Source organism: Capsicum annuum, chromosome 7 (assembly GCF_002878395.1).
Source record: "Capsicum annuum cultivar UCD-10X-F1 chromosome 7, UCD10Xv1.1, whole genome shotgun sequence".
NCBI classification, from domain to species: Eukaryota; Viridiplantae; Streptophyta; class Magnoliopsida; order Solanales; family Solanaceae; genus Capsicum; species Capsicum annuum.
This window is the reverse complement of record NC_061117.1, coordinates 215,476,416-215,498,546: the sequence shown is the minus strand read 5'-3', so window position 1 is coordinate 215,498,546 and position 22,131 is coordinate 215,476,416. Positions and strand designations below refer to the sequence as shown.

At 33.3% G+C, this 22,131-nt stretch overlaps 1 protein-coding gene across 1 annotated transcript; it reads left to right on the top strand.

The window, feature by feature from the left end:
* The first annotated feature begins 18,887 nt into the window (after positions 1–18,887).
* On the top strand, positions 18,888–21,412 carry LOC107878496 (U-box domain-containing protein 16). Its single transcript, XM_016725511.2, has one exon. The coding sequence runs from the start codon at positions 19,194–19,196 to the stop codon at positions 21,237–21,239; it is 2,046 nt and encodes a 681-aa protein (XP_016580997.2). The 5' UTR covers positions 18,888–19,193; the 3' UTR covers positions 21,240–21,412.
* Positions 21,413–22,131: the final 719 nt, after the last annotated feature.

Here is a 22,131-nt window from a genome sequence, read left to right as displayed (position 1 = left end):
TTTCCAAGCTTTACTGACAAATACCCCCGAAGTCCATTTTGAAATCAAGGTTTTGAAATTGTTTTGAAGATGAAATCAAGGAAAAAAATGATAAATATAAGATTAGAAACTTACCAATGTAAGAAATCTCAAAAACTCCTTTGGAATCGTTTAAATTCGCGCTCCCAAACCCCCAAAATGGTGAAAATGGAATTTTGATTCACAACTTGGATGGAAATCATGAAAAATAAAATAGAATTTATTGAGAAATGGGGAAAATAAAGTTCTAAATTGATAGACAATGATTATATGAGAAAAACACATTGAGAATTATCAAAACCGGAGCTTACTAGCTTTCAAAATGTCAAAAATACGAAAAGAGTTAGATCTCGGTCTTAACCATCAATGATGGTTGCGAACACGACACAAAGTTCGCTTTCGTGACCTATTTTAATAATCACAAACGCGGCCAAAAGTTTGCTTTCACGACCAAACCAGCACCAACAATGTCAAAAACTTATTTTTGATCCCCCGAAACTCATTCAGAATCCCATGATCATGATTTAATAGTGCAAATTGATTGAAAAACACGTTTTGAATCTAATAAAATCATTAAAACTTTTATATGAGATTGTTTCGACTAAATGCGGAGCCCACACCAATAGTTTTATTTTTACATAATCTGCCCAATAACTCGAAACGAGTGTAAAAGCCTCGAATAATGAACCAAAGATTCTCCTAGCCTAAAATTAACGTTTCAGAGCTAATGGAACTGTCAGAATTCTCTTCCAAGGTCATTTACTAGGAACGTTGGCCCGAGACCGAATCTTAAACAACGAAAGCTCCAAAATAGGAAAATGAACCTAAAATCCAAACAAACTGTCAGATAACAAAATTGACAATTTCGGCAAGTCACACATGAGTTGTAGTCTTTGTGGAAGGTGCGAAATATTGTAAGTGCACGCAAATCAAGAAAATGATGTGGAGGATCATTATAATAATGTAATAAAAAAAATATAAAAAACTAAATATTTTTAATACTATATGATTCTTTGATTATTTATGTAGATTTAGTTTTGGAAATTGTTGGACAGGGAGATGGGAGAGATTATTTCGTTGAGGAACAATATGATCGTTAGATTTTTTAAAGATAACAATATTATATTAGATTTTTTAAAGGTAATATGATTTAACATGATCAAACAAGACGTCACAATTTAAAAAAAGTAGAAATAATAATACTTTTATTTGCTCATCACGCGAATTTTTATAATTATATGATTGTAGCTCAATTAGATTTGGTTAGAGACGAAAAGGCCAGGGGGAGAGGACTAATTATATGTATATAATGAAGTAATTATATAATACATATATTAATTCATAAATTTTAAACGGAAGAGATGTGGATTATATAATAAAAATTTAAAAGTAAAAACAATCAATAATAATGATCTAATATCTTTAAATTGTACTGTACATAATATAATAATAAAAATATGAAATAGAATTTTTTTTATTTACTATTACAAAATTATTTTTACTCATATAAATTTAGTTAGAGGAGGATGAAAGAATATTAAAAACCTAATATCTATAAATTGTGAACAATGTGATTTATATATATATATATAATATACATATATACACACACACATACTAAATTACATGACTATTTGTACTCAAATTTATTTAACTAGAGGTAGAAAAGAAAAGGTTGGGACGAAGGGGTGATAGCAACAATATAATATCATTAAATTGTGAATGATATAATTAAGAAAACATGAAATAATTTTTTTTTCTAAAAATAATATGATAGCTAAACTTTTTAAAGTAATATAATACAACATGCTCGAACAAGATATTTCAATTAGAAATGACTAAAATATTTTTTAATATTATCTGTGCATCGCGCATATACGTATATTAGTGATGATTAATTATAATAATCAAATAAGATAAGAACAAGATGAGTTTGAAGAGATTAGAGTATTTTGGGAGATATAAAGAATGTTATTGAAAGATATTCATTTAAATATTGTATATTACGATAATAAGCATGGATATATCAATGAAATTAGTGACATAAAGTAAATAATTGTAGGAAACACATATATTACTATATGTACGGTGTTGTTTATATAGTCATGAAAAAAATATATAAGTAACTTTAATGATGATTGATTACAATAATTGAGATAAGATAAGAACAAGATAAGTTTCTGCTTAAATACACATTACGATAATAAGCAATGATATTTTAATAAAATTAATGGCCTAAAATAAAATTTTAGTAATAATTCTAAAATATAAAACATATACATATAAAAATAATACTATAATAATTTAAAGTTGTCTTTCTTTTTGTTATTGCATATTAGGTTATTCTCAAACACATATAAACTTTAACTTCACATATTTATAGAATTATTATTAAAGTACGAATATTCTAGTGAATAAAATGTTATACATTTATTTGTAATACATTAATTTGGATGTTGTTAAAATTTTATTTATTAATATGAAGTTTGAGTTGTCTAATTCAAAATTCTAAAATATTTATAATGAAAATTAGATAGTTTTTACTTTTTTTTTTTTAATAATTTGTAAGACATATTTCACAACCTTCATTATTGTTTCAAGTGAAGTTGAACTCATAAAAAATTTTGAAGTCCTAAAGCAAACTCCGTAAGAAAAGAAACATATGCACGGAAGTAAAAGAAAATATAGTCAATAATGACGAAATTATTACAAAAGAATAATAACAGTCAAAAAATGTTACATACAAGAAATAATAGCTATAAATAAACAATAGATGAAAGAAATTACTAAAATATTATTAATACACTACTAAAAAAAAGAAGAAAACTGACCACAAAAATCGATCACATGTTGTCGGTTTTACCCAAAAACCGACCACAAAACCAACCAAATTTTGTGGTCGGAAAATTAGTGGTAGGTTTTTAAAAATCGACCACAAGTGGTCATTTTTTAAAAAATTATATATATATTTTTAAAATTTATTATTATTTTATTAAAATAGAAAAAAATAATTTTAGGAAAAAAACAACCACTTGTGGTCGATTTTTTATTAAATTAATTAATTAATTTTAATATTAAATCGACCACAAGTGGTCGGTTTTTTGCAAAAAAAAATTCAAAATTTGTTTCTTACGTGGACAGCTTTTGCACGAACTTCAACCCAGACATTTTCATCAGTCGGGTTCTTTTTCTTTTTCAGATGAGTCTGCTCGAATAGCTCATCAGTTGGTATTTCCTACCCTTTTCTTTTTTGTGCATATGAAAAAATTATCAATGTTCAAATAATAAAAAAATTTAAATAGAAACAAACAATTAAAATTGTAAAAGTTACATACCATTTTTTCCTTCACAGCAAGAGTACTTCTGGCACTCTCAGTATATAGGGAGCCACCATTTGATGATGCTCGGGCTTTCTTTCCTTTTTCACTCAACAATTGGTATTTTGCGCTACTCCAATGGCGAAGGTACAGTTGCCATGCGGCTTCAGGAATCCACTTAGGTTTTACCAATTTCTTTCGGGCATAATCCAAGAGATCATTAAATCTGGCTCTACATCTTATGACAAAGTTCTTCTTTATACTAAATGTATTTGCATCATCCCACTAGTAAAATTTCTACAACAAAAATATAATATTCAATCTTTTGTTCTAACAAAGTGTTAATAAGTAGTCGATAAGTTAAATCCTTACCTTAAATTCTTCAAACATTCTATCCCTGTCAAGTTCTGGAACCTTTTGCCTGCGGGTCCAGTAGTCGTTGAAGTACCGAGTAATGCATATTTGTGCCTTTTGTCCAACTTCAGCATCCGGTCTAAACCTACAACATAAGATCAAACAGTAATTTCATAAAGCATAATAATATAGTAATGAAAAAATGAGTAACGTTATTATATTTAGAAATCTTACCCTCTCGCAACTAGAACAAGATAAATCCTCCCAGAACCATCTTTGTCTCCTGGCTGCCTAGTAAGTGTTGGTGGATGCACTGGCGTGGGCGGATCTGAAGCACCAGATGGAGTGCCTCCAAGCTGAAGATCTGACGACCTAATAAATCCAGCTGAATCACTGTGCGAAGCTGCGTGACTACTGCATGAGGGTATTGATGATGGTAGATGTTTGGAGGGGCCAGCGGCCGTCCGATAGTATTGTGCTGGCGGTGGTACGGTCATAGGAGCAGAATGAGTCGGTGTAGACCCATGTAGTGGCCCCACATACGTAGAAGTGGGTATCGAATCCTCGGACGACCTAGAATATGAGGGTTGTGCTGTCGCGTCAGCAAACTGATCCTCAGATATATGAATACCTGTCGGTCGTCTATAAGGCGGAGGTTGTCTTTTCTTTTTGGGTTTGGTAGTATCAACTTTTTCTTTAGCTCTGTCACCTCTGCCTGACATCTAAATTATGTTAAGTTAACAAGTAGTTTGTTCCTACAAAATGAATGTATAAGAAAACATTCCAAGTAAATAATTTCAAGTTACTAATTCACATTTCAAATCGCTCCAACAACACGAAATATAGACAATTTTTTTTTTATTACTATATAAATCATGGAAAAGTAAAAACAACAAACTTAAACAGTATATTATATATCAATCTTAAACAAGAAATATAAAGGTAAATATATAGTACAGAGCATAAAGATATCAATACATAATAAATACAACCTACACAACTAATCCTCCTCTTCTGAAGACTCTTCACTAAACCATTCACCCTCTACGGAGGTTTCCTCATCTCCTACCCACTCAGCCTTTTCTTTCGCAATATTTACTTCTTCAAATATATCGAGAGTTCTGACAAAACTTACAGAACACTAGCTTAGCATTTTTCTTAAAGTATAACATGCAACCATTTTCATAATAATCAATTCTAACCGAAGAGAGACCTAACTTTGACACCAATCTTTTTGCCTTATATAAAGAATCAGGAACCTCCAAGTCGGGGTCAACTAACTCTTTAATAAGGTCTATCGTTGAGTCCATTCCTCCTTCAGCAACATTTCAGTTAGATTTAATACTTAATAATCTAACAACAACAGACAAACGAGAGTGCAAACACTCGTCAAACAAAGGATGACTTGTAGTATGCAATTCTACGCAATCAATCAGATTCAACTAATTAGATCAAGTCACAAAAATATAACCATTTTCAAGCAACTAAGTCACCTAACAAACCACATTCAAAACAAAAAAAATCCCCTTTAAAGTCCCTAAACTTAACCATTTTCAAGCAACTAAGTCACCTAACAAACCACATTCAAAATAAAAAATTCTCCTTTAAAGTCCCTAAACTTAACCATTTTCAAGCAACTAAGTCACCTAACAAACCACATTCAAAACAAAAAAATCCTCTTTAAAGTCCCTACACTTTTAACCATTTTCAACCAACTAAGTATCAAAACAAAACCACATTCAAAATAAAAAAAATCCCCTTTAAATTCCCTACACTTAACCATTTTCAAGCAACTAAGTCACCTAACAAACCACATTCAAAATAAAAAAATCCCCTTTAAAGTTTCTAGACTTAACCATATTCAAGTACTAAGTCACCTACCAAACCACATTCAAAACAAAAAAATCCTCTTTAAAGTTCCTAAACTTAACCATTTTCAACCAACTAAGTATCAAAACAGAACCACATTCAAAACAAAAATATCCCCTTTAAAGTCCCTAAACTTAACCATTTTCAACCAACTAAGTATCAAAACAAAATCACATCCAAAACAAAAAAATCCCATTTAAAGTTCCTAAACTTAACCATATTCAAGTGACTAAGTCACCTACCAAACCACATTCAAAATAAAAAAATCCCCTTCAAAGTCCCTACACTTAACCATTTTCAAGCAACTAAGTCACTTACCAAACCACATTCAAAACAAAAAAATCCTCTTTAAAGTCTCTACACTTAACCATTTTCAACCAACTAAGTATCAAAACAAAACCACATTCAAACACACAAAATCTTCTTTAAAGTCCCTACACTTAATCATTTTCAAGCAACTGAGTCACTTATCAAACCACATGCAAAACAAAAAAATCCTCTTTAAAGTCCCTACACTTAACCGTTTTCAATCAACTAAGTATCAAAACACAACCACATTCAAAATAAAAAAAATTCCCTTTAAAGTCCCAACACTTAACCATTTTCAACCAACTAAGTATCAAAACAAAACTACATTCAAAACAAAAAAATCCCCTTTAAAGTTCCTACACTTAACCATATTCAAGTGACTAAGTCACTTACCAAACTACATTCAAAACAAAAAAAATCCTCTTTAAAGTCCCTAAACTTAACCATTTTCAACCAACTAAGTATCAAAACAAAATCACATTCAAAACAAAAAAATCCCCTTTAAAATTTCTACACTTAACCATTTTCAACCAACTAAGTATCAAAACAAAACCACATTCAAAACCAAAAAATTCCCTTTAAAGTTCCTACACTTAACCATATTCAAGTGACTAAGTCACCACCAAACCACATTCAAAACAAAAAAAATCCTCTTTAAAGTCCCTACACTTAACCATTTTCAACCAACTAAGTATCAAAACAAAACCACATTCAAAACAAAAAAAATCTCCTTTAAAATTCCTACACTTAACCATTTTCAACCAACTAAGTATCAAAACAAAACGACATTCAAAACACCAAATCCCCTTCAAAGTCCCTAGACTTAACCATTTTCAACCAACTAAGTCACCTACCAAACCACATTCAAAACAAAAAAAAATCCTCTTTAAAGTCCCTAAACTTAACCATTTTCAAGCAACTAAGTCACCTAACAAACCACATTCAAAACAAAATATCAACAAGACCAACAAGATGTCAAGAACAATGCTAATGAATCACATAAGGCCCCACACGACTTCACTAGACTTCAATATGAACAATGAAATGAAGATAATAACAATAGTGAATCGCACAAGGCCCCACGCGGCTTCACTATGTCAACATAACTTTGATATTTTCCTTAATTTCTTGATATTTTAAAATGGCATCTTCAATCTGCTAATAGATTCTCTCACGGGAAGCTGCAATATCGAAAATAATGAGCTTAGCAAATTAAAAGATAGACTACTGTAATTTTCTCCAAAATACCCATCTACTCTATGCAAGATATTACTTATTTCAGTCCACATAACACACACAATCCATACTACATTCAAGTTTATCCCCAATTTCCCCATTTTCAACCAAAATATAAGAACTAGGGATTCAAAATTAAAAATAAAGTGAAGTTAACTCAAAATAAGGTCAACAAATCTCACATTCTTACTTACTTGAGTTGGAGAAATCAAGATTTGCTACGAGAACCCACTTGTTCGACTGATTTCAAGTGTCAGTATGTGTTTTTGTGTGTATGCAGGTTGAGTGTTTGTGTGTGTATGTTGTTTCCCCTTTTTTTATGCATATCAATTGGGAAAGTGAATTATTTGGGTGGGTCGGATCGGGTTATAAATTATTATTTTTTTATTTGACAGTAAAACCGACCACACATGGTCGGTTTTCTAAAAATATTTTTTAAAACCGACCATTTAGAAAAATATTTAAGTGGTCGGTTTTTACAAAATTTTTGATAAATTAAATTTTAATAAATTACAATTAATAAATTAAAATAAATTAATAAATTAAAATAAATTAATAAATTAAAATTAATTTTTAATTAATTAATTTTTTAATAAATGCTATAATATTTAATTAATTTAATACAATGTGTATATAAATAAATCAGATAATTAGTTATTTTATCATCACATTAACACGAGTAGTATATTTCCTCCATCCTATAATAATATCAATGAATTTCGCAAATTACGATAAATTTTTAGTTAATTAGCTTTTAATTACGATATTTTATATATATATATATACGTGTTAATCAGATAAATTATCGATGTCTTACGTTATTACAACTTCAACAATATACGCGTATCTACATTGACAAAAAATAATCTGTCTATTTCTTCAATAGTATAATATCAATGTATTATTCAAAATATTTTGACATATAGATTCAGTTATCGAGCTTTCGATTACTGCATATGTCACTACACGAGATATATGTATATATACATATATTCAATTTTCTATCACCATTTAAATACATAATATAAATATCACATACACAATTTTTCTATCCCATAATAATATGCAACGTATTTCACATATACTCATATACAAAAATTTTAAGCGAAAAAACTCAAATTCACCACCAAAATTTGGCGGTCGTTCAAAATTTAAAATTCAAAGCAAATGGTAAGTATATGCCAGTTTCATGATTCAATTTTCTGTCTCCCTCCCCTACTTCCATCCTCCCCCCTATATACCTCATAATACTTGCCTTACGTTATTACAACTTCAACAATATACGTGTGTCTACATTATATTGACACAAAATAGTATATCTATTTCATCGCTACACGAGATATATGTATATATAAATATATTCAATTGGCTATCAACATTCAAATACATACTATATACATCACATACCCGATTTTACTACCCCATAATAATATAGAACGTATTTCACAGAAACTCAGTTGAATTATCGGTTGGTTTATCTTATGTCATAATATATATACCTTCACTATATAATATGTATATACTATATATATATATATACTTATACATACACACATATATATACACATTATCGACTATATCAATATGTACTATATACATCACATACGTACACAAGTATCTTATCCAATAATATAATGCGACATATTTCATATACGTACTATATACATCACATACCTGATTTTACTACCCCATTGTATTTCACATATACTCAAATAAATTATCGGTTGATTTATATTATGTTATTAATATACCATCTCTATATAATATGTATATATTATATATATATACATATACATACACACACATATACACACTATCGACTATATCAAGTTCAAAATATGTACTATATACATCACATACGTATATAAGTATATTATCCAATAATATAATGCGATGTGTTTCTTATACATACTTAGATTAGTGATCGATTAATTATATTTAATTAGCTTAATATATTAGGTTTTGATTATATATATAATTAGGTGTTACTTAAAATTATTTAGTTATTAATTAGAAACCGACCACTTTTTATAAGTATTTTTTTTGTAAAGCCGACCACTGGTGGTCGGTTTTGTTATTTATTTTAAATTTTTATTTGTTAAATAAATAATAATTATTATTAAATTATTGTAATAATTATTTTAATTTTTTAAACTATGAAAGCGATCACTTGTGATCACTTGTTTTAAAAAAAAAATTAAAAAAAATAAAAACCGACCACGTGCGGTCGATTTTTTCCGACCACATCTAGTTGTCGGTTTTTTGTGGTCGGTTTTACCGATTATTTTAGTAGTGATATACTAGCGCTATGATGCGCTAAATTACTATCCGACAGATAAATAAAATAAGGCTTCACTATCTATTCATTCTCTATTATAATCTAAGAGTTTTGTGATCTCCAATCTTTAATAAGTTGAATGTGCACCTCATCATATCTAATTACATTGCTCCAATATTTTTTTTGCATGCCTCTACTTTTCTTAAACTCACTAGTGTCAATATTTCACACTTTCTTATTAGGGCATATGTGCATCTTGTCTTTGCATGTCGAAACCATCTTAGATTCACCTACTTTTCTCATCTTCTTCAGCATGGAGAATACTCCTATTTATTTCAAATATTCATATTTTTAATCTTATATCTTGGGATACGTCAGTATATCCATCCCAATATTCTCATTTACACCACTCTCATTTTTTGAACATGCAATATCTTACCTACTCAACACCTTTTTTCCTTTTTCATTTTCTAAAGTTTTTTAAAAAAACTATGCTAAAATGGCAATTATTTACTTACCATTAATTAAAGATTTCAAATTTGGATAATGCATCTGAAATCATATTTAATAAAAAATGTCTTTTTTCTCAATATAAAAAAATTACTATAAACAGTGTAACACAATAAAGTCATGATACCATAAAAATTGAATTTATCACTTCAACCTTATCTTAATATAATCACTGAGATAATCAGCTAAATTTTCATATAATAATAGTAATAATAAAGTAATAATTTTTTTCTAGGAAAAAATTAGAAATACTATTAATTTGTAATTTCAATTCTGCAATATTCGACTACACTTCCATTGAAACAGTGGAGAAAAAAAATTGTACTTTCTACCTCGATGCTTAATTGCAATTCTTGAATGGCCTATAAATTGTTCGTTCTTGCTCTACAATTTTGAAATGTGATCATGCTATAAAAATAGTAATATACACGTCGTTAGGAGTAAAGCGAGACTCATATTGCTATTGTGGGCGATGCAATTTTATTAAATTTAAATCTGTACAAAATTTGAATTATATTAAATTTAAAATATATTAGTCCCAAATAAATATTACGGATTAATATAATTGGATTAATTATTTAAGTCCAAACATATATGGATTTAATTAAAGTCCAATTTTTATTGGGCTAGCCCATTGATTTGGGCTACAAATGATGAGCCCACTTTAATAAACCCAAGATACTGTCATATTCTAGAGGCCCAAATAAGCGTCACGTGTCAAATGATGTGGCATGCCAAGTCAAGTGAAGGAGCCAATAGGACCAATGAAAGCCCACATGGATTTCAAGTATTGTTCCAGTACGGAAGAAGAATGGCCAAATTTGAGTTTGTGTCGACTTTTGGGATCTCAACAACGCCTGCCCTAAGGATGACTTTCCAATATCTATACCAGAGTTGATGATTGATGCCGCCACTGATTTGAGGCAATGTCCTTCATGGATGGTTCATCCGGCTACAATTAAATTCGCATGGCACCAAAGGATGAATAACTCATCGTATTTCGTACGCCCAAAGGTATTCTACAAGGTAATGGCTTTTGGTTTGAAGAACGCTGGCGCCACTTATCAAAGGCTATAAAAAACATATTTGACGATCTACTCCATAAAAATATTGAATGCTACATGGATGATCTAGTGGTGAAGTCGAGAAAGAGAGACGATCACTTGAAAGACCTAAGAATGGTGTTCGAGTTGCTTCAAAGATATCAACTTAGGATGAATCCATTGAAGTGTGCCTTTGGAGTTACTTTTGAAAAATTTCTTGGCTTCATTGTGCGACACCGAGGAATTGAAATTGATCAAGCCAAGGTCGATGCAATTTTGAAGATGCCCGAGCCTCAAAAATTCATGAGTTAAAAAGCCTTCAAGGAAGGCTCGTATATTTAAGGAGGTTCATCTCAAACCTGGCTAGAAAATGTCAACCATTTAGTCATATCATGAAGAAGGACACTCCCTTTGAATGGGAACAAGCTTGTAGTAATGCCTTTGAGAGTATCAAATCATACTTAATGAAGCCACCAGTTCTTGCGGCACCCATACCTAGGAAACTATTGATACTCTACATCGCGGCACAAGAGAGGTCAATCGGAGCATTACTGGTTCAAGAAAATATTGAAGGCAAAGAGAACTCTCTTTACTATCTGAGCAGAATGATGACACCAAATGAGCTAAAGTATTCTCCAATTGAAAAGTTATGTTTGGCATTGGCCTTCTCAATTCAAAAGATGAAACACTACTTTCAAGCTCATGTTGTCTGTCTTGTGTCTAGGGCGAATCCCATCAAGTTTGTAATGTCAAAACCAGTCCTTAGTGACCGGTTTGCAAGATAATACCTTTAATTTCAATAGTTTGAGATTGTGTATGTGCCCCAAAAGGCCGTAAAGGGACAAGCATTGGCTAATTTTAGGCAGATCACCCGATACCTGATGATTGGGAATTGAGTGATGAACTTCCTGATGAAGATGTAATGGTTATTGAAGCTATACCCTCATGGAAGATGTACTTTGATGGTGCCGCACATTGAGATAGAACTGGTGCTGGCGTGGTATTCATCACTTTACAAGAAGAGGTCATCCCATATTCTTTTACCCTTATAAACCGTTGCTCTAATAATGTTGCTGAATATCAAGCTTTAATACTTGGACTTTAGATGGCAGTTGACATGAAACAACTGTAATTATAAGTCTTTGGTGACTCCCAATTGGTGATCAAGAAGCTTTTGGGAAGCTATAAAGTCAGAAAGCCTGAGCTACGACCATATCATGATTTTGCACAGAAGTTGATGGGGTGACTTAGAGAAGTAACCCTCCAACATATGCCAACGAGAGAAAATAAGCAAGTTGATGCCCTAGATACTTTGGCCTCAACCCTGACTCTCCCAAATCAGACACAAGTCACTATCTGCCAAGAATGGGTAGTACATCCAGCAACTGAAGATGAAGAAAATAAAGTTGAATACCTTGTTGCTGCATCTGAAGATGAAAAGAAAGATTGGCGACAACTTATCATTGATTACTTATATTATGGGATACTTCCAGAGGACCCAAGGAGAAGGACAAACATTCATCGTCGTGCACCTCGCTTCCTTTACTATAAGGACACACTGTACAGAAGATCATTTAAAGGAGTACTCTTATGGTATTTGGGAGAAGAAGAAGCAATTCAAGCTTTGCAAGAAGCACACTCAGGAGTGTGTGGATCGCATCAATCTGGACCAAAGCTTCATTTCACATTAAAAGAATGGGATACTATTGGCCAACGATGGTGAAAGATTGTTTGGACTATGCTAGAAGATGCAAAGATTGTTAATTCCATGCGAATTTCATTCATCAACCTCCTGAAGTACTACACCCAACTGTAGCATCTTGGCCGTTTAATGCTTAGGGAATGGATATTGTTGGTCCACTACCAAAATCTTCTCAAAGTGGGCAGAAGTTGTTGCTCTTAAGGAAATAAAGAAAGAAAATATTGCGAACTTCATCCGAGTGAATATCGTCTACCGCTTTGGAATCCCTCAATATATAATAACTGATAATAGCAAGCCTTTTGATAACAAACTGATGAATAAGATTTGTGATCTCTTTGGCTTCAAGCATCGCAAGTCTTTTAGGTACCATGCGGCCGCCAATGGTCTAGCTAAAGCCTTCAATAAGACTTTATGTAACTTATTGAAGAAAGTCGTCTCCAAATCCGAATGAGACTGGCATGAGCAAATGAAAGAAGCTTTATGGGAATATAGAACAACTTACCGCACACCAACGCAAGCAACCCCGTATTCGCTTGCTTTTGGAGTTGAAGTCGTCCTGCCACTTGAGCGTCAATTACCTTCTTTGAGACTGGCTATTCAAGAAGGGCTCACTGATGAAAAAATGCTAAGTTGTGTTTTACGGGGTTAGAAGCTCTTGATGAGAAGAGACTAAAGGCTCAACAAAATCTTGAATGTTACGAAGCCCATATATCTCATTCCTTCAACAAAAGAGTTCGCTTGAGTTGCTTCTAAGTTGGAAATCAAGTCCTTGCAGTAAGGAGACCCATTATCACTTCTCGTAAGTCTGGAGGCAAATTCACCCCAAAGTGGGATGGACCATATGTCGTACAAGAGGTATATTCAAACGGTGGTTACAAGCTTGTCGATGCAGATGGCATGAGGGTTGGCCCCATTAACACCAAGTTTTTGAATAAGTACTATCCTTGAAGGAAGATGACACTCCATAAGGCACGAGTATAAACTGCATGTACACTCCTTAAGGCACAAGTATAAACTGCATGTATACTCCTTAAGGCACGAGTATAAACTACATGTTCACTCCTTAAGGCATGAGTATAACCTGCATGTATACTCCTTAAGGCACGAGTATAAACTGGATGTACACTCCTTAAGGCACGAGTATAAACTGTATGTCCACTCCTGGCCCGCAAGAGTATAACTGTGTACGGCTCAAAAAAATAAATAAAGAAGTCCGCTAGGTAGGGAAATCTCGAAAGAGGTGGCCTTTGCAAAAGTTAGGGTGAAAAAAAAAATACTCACCCAGAACTACGTTGTGACTTGATCCTCTTTACTGAGGTACGTAGGCGCTTGGAATTTCATTCTGAGTTCAGTCGCATAAGTGTAAGAAAAAATATGCTCCTACAGTATCCGTCATACGAATGCCAAGTATGAAACTATTCTAATTAAATTTTTGACTTACTCTAATTATTTGTGATTCAATGGGGGCAACCTGTCGAAAAGAAAAAGAGTTCCTTCAATGGGATTTGGAATGCTAAAGTTCTCCAAGCCTACAACTAAAGGATCTCAAAGTTTTCATGCCTTAAGGTGGACAAGATTTGTCCCTTTGCACCTTAAGCTGGCCTCTAAAGATTTTATCCTTAAAGGATATCGAAATTTTCATGTCTTAAGGTGGACAAGATTTATCCCTTTGCACCTTAAGCTGGCCTCTAACGGGTTTATTCTTAAAGGATATCGAAATGTCAATGCCTTAAGGTGGACAAAATTTATCTCTTTGCACCTTAAGCTGGCCTCTAACGAGTTTATTCTTAAAGGATAACAAAATTTTCATGCCTTAAGATGGATAAGATTTGTCCGTTTGCACCTTAAGCTGGCTTCTCACGGGTTTATTCTTAAAAGGATATCAAAATTTTCATGCCTTAAGGTGGACAAAATTTGTCCCTTTGCTCCTTAAGCTGACCATTGATAAGGGCCCATACTTAAAGAAGACCATTGCATAAATGTAGCAATAAAAGGGCCCATACTTAAAGAGGACCATTGCATAAGTGCAACAATGAAAGGGCTCATACTTAAAGAATACCATTGCATGAGTGCATCAATGAAAGATCCCATACTTAAAGAATACTATTGCATAAGTAAATCAATAAAAGGGTCCATACTTAAAGAAGACCATTGCATAAGTGCATCAATAAAAGAGACCATACTTAAAGAAGACCATTGCATAAATGCATTAATAAAATGGCTCATACTTAAAGAAGACCATTGCATAAGTGCATCAATGAAAGGGCCCATACTTAAATAATACCATTTCATAAGTGCATCGATGAAAGGGCCCATACTTAAAGAAAACCATTGCATCTTCAAGCAAACTCTTTTGGTCTTAAGGTGACGGAGGCGAAGTTAAACTCTCGCACCTTAAGCCAGTGTCCACCTTCTTCAAGCAAAGTCTTTCAATCTTAAGGTGACGGAGGGAAAGTTAAATTCTCGCATCTTAAGATGGCCAATTATTGTCTTTTGGTCTTAAGGTGACGGAGGCGAAGTTAAACTCTCGCACCTTAAGCTGGCCAATTGTTGTCTTTCGATCTTAAGGTGACGGAGGCGAAGTTAAACTCTCGCACCTTAAGTTGAAAGCCGACCAATTATTGCATGTTGCTATCTGTTTCAATTCTCCAAAAACAAAAAAAAAAAAAAAAGAAAGAAATAAGAAAAAAAGTAAAAACACAAATAGAAAGGAGCGTTGTGATCTTAAAAGTTGTAAATCACCAACTTGAATTGAGACAAGAAGCCTTGACAAGAATAAAGCAATCAAAACTCTCTTTGGTGATGATGGTCCCACATCAAGAAATAAATTATTTGGTGAGGCGATGTAAATCTAAAATCCTCTGCCGGACAACATATAAGATCGCCTTCAAAAAATCATCCAGAACAATCCAAAAAATTTTAAAATCCAAATTTTGGATATGTTATACATGCATGTTTCCAGTATCTATAGGATCAAGTGGATCATAATTTATATAGTCTCATATTGAGATAAAATTTTTTTGGTGATGTCGCATAAATCTGAAAATATTGATGCATTAAAACACAATGTTGATTTTGGGATAACAGCTGAAAATATCTCGATTGTATTAAATTATGAATTTAGGATATGTTATAGATCTTTATGTGTAGTTTCACAAGAATCAAGCGGCTTGTGATTTCATCCTTCCTACTTCAAGATATGAAAGTTTTAGTAAAGACACATAGATCTGAAATTTTCAGCATGATAAAATTCATGGCTAACTTCAAAAAGTTATCGAGAATCATATTGAAGGAATTTAAAACTGAATTTTGGATATGTTATAGATCTCAAAGTCTAGTTTCTATAATATCACACGGTTCATGATTTTAATATTTCAACAATTAGATATGAATTTTCTATCACTAACATGCTGTGCAGAAAAAAAGGTGACGAAAATAAGAGAAAAGTAGGATAGGAAGAAATTACCTCAATATTGTTGATGGCTTGAAAACTCTAAAATTGATATTGAAAAAGTGAGGAAACTACTACCTTTTATAGAGTTGTAGGATGTATGTTTCCTTCTCCAATATAAATTCAGATTGGAATAACTTCCATCTCCAAATTCAAATTGAAGATTGTTTCCTTCTCCAATATAAATTCAGATTGGAAAAGCTTCCATCTCCAAATTTAAATTGAAGATTGTTTCCTTCTCTCATACAAATTCAAATTGGAGGTTGTTTCCTTCTCCCATACAAATTCAAATTGGAGGTTCTTTCCTTTTCCAATCTAAGTTCAAATCGGAAGAGTTTTATTCCTGATTATGTAAGACGATGAAAAAGTCTTCCAAAATCTGTTTGAAATTGGATATCATGTCTCACCAATGGGTCTTAAGTGTAGAGATTTATGGAAAAAATAAGAGAGTTTTGAGAGGCAATATCAATATGGTTCGCCTTTAAACTTTTGAATGGGGTATTCATATGTATGAAAATCATTGAAGCACGAAGGAAACATGTTTAAATAATCATACTTCAAGGCTAGTCTCCAAAATATTAAATGTCTCGACAAGTTTTGAAGTAGGGGACATTTGTGGGCGATGTAATTTTATTAAATTTAAATCCGCATAAAATTTGAATTATATTAAATTTAAAATATATTAGTCCCAAATAAATATTGCGGATTAATATAATTAGATTAATTATGTAAGTCCAAACATATATGAGTTTAATTAAAGTCCATTTTTTATTGGGCTAGCCCATTGATTTGGGCCACAAATGATGAACCCACTTTAATAAGCCCAAGATACTGTCATATTCTAGAGGCCCAAATAAGCGTCACGTGTCAAATGATGTGGCATGCCAAGTCAAGTGAAGGAGCCAATAGGACCATGCCACATGTCAAATGATGCAGTAGGCCCATGAAATAAAAGCCCATAAAAAGGCGCCACATCACTTAAATCTGATTGGTCAAAGGAAGTCCATATTCATTATGACTCTTACTTTCCTACAACTATAAATAGGGGTCTCATAATTCAGAAAAGGACCCCTCATAACTCTAACAAGAAGCAAGAGAGAGCTCGTGGATCGAACACCGCAATTTCTCTACAAAGCTCAAGCATTCAAAGCAAGTTCATCAAGATTCAAGATCAAGACCGCAATATTCAAGAACAAGCTCAAAAACCCTTGAATTCAAGCACAAGTCAGGATCAAGACCCTCAAATCAACAAATCAAGTTCAAATTCAAGATCAAGCTTTAAGCTCTTGAATTTATATTTGTAAAGGCGAATCAGAGGATTCATAGAGATTGTAACACTCACATATTGAAATCAATACATTGATTGTTGCAGTATATTTTTCGTATCTCGAATTATTTATTTTTCGACCTTGAGAATTTTATTGTCCAACAGCTATATTTAAGACAGGTCTAAAAACGAACTTCGAAAATGAGTTAAATAATAAAAAAGGTAAAATCATAATTTTATTTTAGAAAAATATGCCTCATACTCATAGGAGTCTACAGCTGAAATCCCATTCGAAAACATGTTAAAAATGAGGTTCAAATCAAAGAAAAATCATTTTCAAGTTTAACCGACAAAACCCCTCAAAATTCATTTTGAAATCAAGATTTTGAAGTTGTTTTGAAGATGAAAGCGAGGGGAAAATGAAAATTATAAGATTAGAAACTTACCAATGAAGAAATCTCGAAAACTTCTTTGAAATCGTTCAAATTCGAGCTCCCAAACCCCAAAAATGGTGAAAATGGGGTTTTGATTCTCAACTTGAGTGAAAATCACAAAAAATAAAACAAAAGTTATTGGGAAATGAAAAAAAATAGAGTTCTAAATTGATAGACAATCTTGTACGAGAAAAACACATTGAAAATTGTCAAAATCGGAGCTTCCTAGCTTTCAAAATGTCAAAAATACGAAAAGAGTTCGATCTCGGTCTTAACCATCAGTGATGGTTGCGAACGCGATACAAAGTTTGCTTTCATGACCTAGTCAAATGATCGCAAACGTGGTCAAAAGTTTGCTTTCACAACCACACCAGCACCAACAATGTCAAAAACTTGTTTTTGATCCCTGAAACTCATTGAGAATCCTATGAACATGATTTAATAGTGCAAACTGATTGAAAAACACGTTTCGAATCTAATGGAATCATCAAAAATTTTATATGAGATTGTTTCGACTAAATGTGGAGCCCACACCAATAGTTTTATTTTTACATAATCAGATCAGTAGCTCAAAACGAGTGTGAAAGCCTCGATAAATGAACCAAAGATTCTCCTAGCCTAAAATCAACGTTTCAAAGTTGATGGCGTTGTCGGATTCTCATCCAAGGTCATGTACTAGGATGTTTGTCCGAGACCAAATCTTAAATAACGAAAGCTTCAAATAGAAAAATGGGCCTAAAATCCAAATGATTGATTTTAAGATTTAATTAGAGATGGAGTGGAAAGGGAGAGGTAGGGAAGAGAGAAACCGGCAAGGACTGCATTGGGAGGGAGGGGAGGGGGAAACAGGCAAGGACCGCATTTCATTGAAAAATAATATGATAGTTAAATTATTTAAAATAATATAATATATCATGCTCGAACAAGACATTTCAATTAGAACGATTAAAATATTCTTTCTAATATTATTCATGCATCGCGCGAAGACGTATACTAGTGATGATTAATTACAATAATCACATAAAATAAGAATAAGATGGGTTTGATGAGTGATGATTAATTACAATAATCACATAAAATAAGAATAAGATAGGTTTGATGAGATTATAAAGGATGTTATTGAATGATATTCGTTTTAATAATGTATATTAAATAATATATAAATTACGTTAGAAGTTAAGAATTAAAGTAGCTGAAAAAGGCAAGCAAGTTGGATGAAACAGTCCGTCCCCATTACAACTCATCCAATACTTTGCATTTTCCAAAACCGGCCTCCATCACTTCCAAGAAAAGTCTTCTCTTGAATAACAAAACAGATCTTTTGACTTGTTCAACTTGATTTCGTATTGATCAAATTCAACATTTGGTTGTTATTTTTTGCAGTATCAATCATCATTAGACCAGTATGGCAGTTTCACCTGAAACTTTCTCTCCGAGAAAAAGGCGGCCATCTGCGAACTGTTTCATGGCTCCGAACCTCACCGATCGCAATCTCCTCAAATCCCTTTTCCTCTTATCATCAGAAATTTCAACTCTGCAGCCTCTCCTATTTCTCCTCAAGACAAATACATCTTCCATCATCAGGAAATCTAAGCTTTTATCAATCTTATTCGATGAAATTCTCGGCAGAGATTCATCAAATGATCCCACTATTATAACAGGCTTTCCACCTTCCGCTGTTTTATGCTTTGACGAATTGTACATAGTTTTACAGCGAATGAAGACTTCACTTGAAGATTGCCGAAATTGTAGTAAGATGTGGCTACTTATGCAGATTGATGTGTTCTCCAATATTTTCCATGAACTCACTCTTGAATTGTCTACTTTATTGGATATTCTTCCTGCTGAAAAGCTCAAGTTAGAGGATGACGTTCAGGAGTTGCTGATTCTTATCACGAAGCAGTGCTCGGCGAGATTCGCAGCTTATGTTGATCCCAAGGATAGACATTTACAATCTCAAGTTGTTGAAATGCTCGACAAAATTGAAAGAGAAATCGTCCCTGATCAATGTAAATTGGCCGCGATATTTGAGAGATTAACTTTGCGTGATTCTACAAGTTGCAGGGATGAAATTGAGTTATTGGAAGAGGAAATTCAGAGTCAAACAGATGAGAAAGTAAAATCAGATATCATTGCGTTGATCGGCTTTGTTCGATATGCTAAATGTGTGTTGTACGGCGGTTCAACGCCTAGAGAAAATTCCCGGCGGCGGCGGCGGGGTGGTGCTTCAGCGGCGGATATTAGTGTTCCAGCTGATTTCCGGTGTCCGATTTCGCTTGACTTGATGAGAGACCCTGTTGTGGTTTCCACGGGACAAACATACGACCGCAGTTCAATAACCCTTTGGTACGGATCAGGTCATACCACATGTCCCAAAACTGGTCAAACCCTGACCCACACGGACCTCATACCAAATTCATCATTGAAGAATTTGATAGCTATGTGGTGCAGAGAGCAGAAAATACCATTTGAGTCAACGGAGTTGAGCGTTACCAACAAAACGGCATTGGAAGCAGTGAGAATGACGGTGTCGTTTATAATTAACAAGTTGAACTTGTCTCAATCTGTAGAATCGGCTAACCGACTTGTTCATGAGCTTCGAATCTTAGCCAAGACGGACTCGGATAGCCGAGCCTGCATTGCTGAAGCTGCAGCTTTGCCGTTATTGGTTAAGCTCTTAGGTTCAGATCATCCGAGCCTACAAGTTAATGCAGTTACAACAATTCTTAATCTGTCTATTCTTCAGGCAAACAAGACAAGGATAATGGAAACGGATGGAGTTTTAAATGGAGTTATCGAGGTGTTACGGTCTGGTGCCACCTGGGAGGCAAAGGGGAATGCGGCAGCAACCGTTTTCAGCTTGTCAGGTGTACCTGCTTACAAGAAGAGGTTGGCTCGTAAGACACGTGTTGTGAAGGGATTGATGGATTTGGCGCGGGAGGGGCCAACAAATTCGAAGAGGGATGGCTTGGTAGCAATTTTGAATTTGGCTGGAGATAGGGAGGCAGTTGGGAAGTTGATTGAAGGTGGGGTGGTGGAAATGGTGGCAGAGATTATGGAGGGACTACCAGAAGAGGCAGTGACAATTCTCGAAGTGGTGGTGAAGAAGGGTGGATTGGTGGCCGTTGCAGCAACATATCCATTGATTAAAAAACTTGCCATAGTATTAAGGGATGGCACTGATAGGGCTAGAGAGAGCGCTGCCGCAACGCTAGTGAACATATGCCGCAAAGGGGGATCGGAGATGGTGGCGGAACTGGCGGCAGTACAAGGGATTGAGAGGGTGATTTGGGAAATAATGGGAATGGGAACAGGAAGGGCTAGAAGAAAAGCAGCAACCTTGTTGAGGGTTCTAAGGAGATGGGCTGCTGGATTGGATGCAGAAGTGGCATCAGGGGCTTATTCAGATGTGAATATGAATACTTCAACCAGAATAGTATTGCCAGGTTAATTTTTCCTTTTCATTTTTTGTTCAAAGATGGAAAAAGATGGTTCTTTCAAATTTGTTTATTTGCTTACACAAAACAACAAATTGTAATATTTGAGTCTTATGTCCTTTGTGAATTGTACAATTGTTGATACCTTTTCCAAGTTGAAGAGAATTGAGCAAGTTTCAGCCTTCAATGACAAATTTTCCATCCGAGCTCTTTAGTGATCATTTTATCTTTTACAGATACTGAACTTTATTGTAACTATCTCTCATCGGTTGCTCTTTAGTGAGCCATCTCATATTGAAAGCTGATTACTCTGTAGCTGGTCTGGTTGGATTATGTTTAACTTTATTTACTAGTTATGATAATAAGCATTAACATCTCAATAAAATTAGTGGCATAAACTTAAAATTTTAATAAGAATCCTTAAATATTTAAACGTACATACAAAAATAATACAGTAATAATTTAAAGTTATCTTTCTTTTTGTTCTTGCAAACTAGGTTATTCCCAAAGACACATTAACTAACTTCCAACATGATTATTATTAAAGTAAGATTAATTCTAATGAATAAAATGTTATACATTTATTTGCAATACATTAACTTGGATGTTGTTGTTAAAATTTTACTCCCTCTGTCCCATTTTACCCGTCTCAAACTTCCTAATTTGGTGTCTCATTTTACTTGCCCTTTCTTATTTATCAAGACAAAACAATCTTTTTTCCCATTATACCCTTAATGTAATTGCTTACTCCTTGTTATTAGCATTCTTGAAAAATGTTGCAAAGAGGAGTACCATTAAGAACACATCATTAAGAACACATCATTAAGAATATAAATGGTGCTTTGGTATTGGTCATCTATCAATATTGAAACTAACAATAAGACACAATTAAGAGGGGCAAAATGG

Bases quoted from the DNA above. Each gene is read 5' to 3' on its own strand.
- LOC107878496 (XM_016725511.2), top strand. From the start codon at position 19,194: ATGGCAGTTTCACCTGAAACTTTCTCTCCGAGAAAAAGGCGGCCATCT.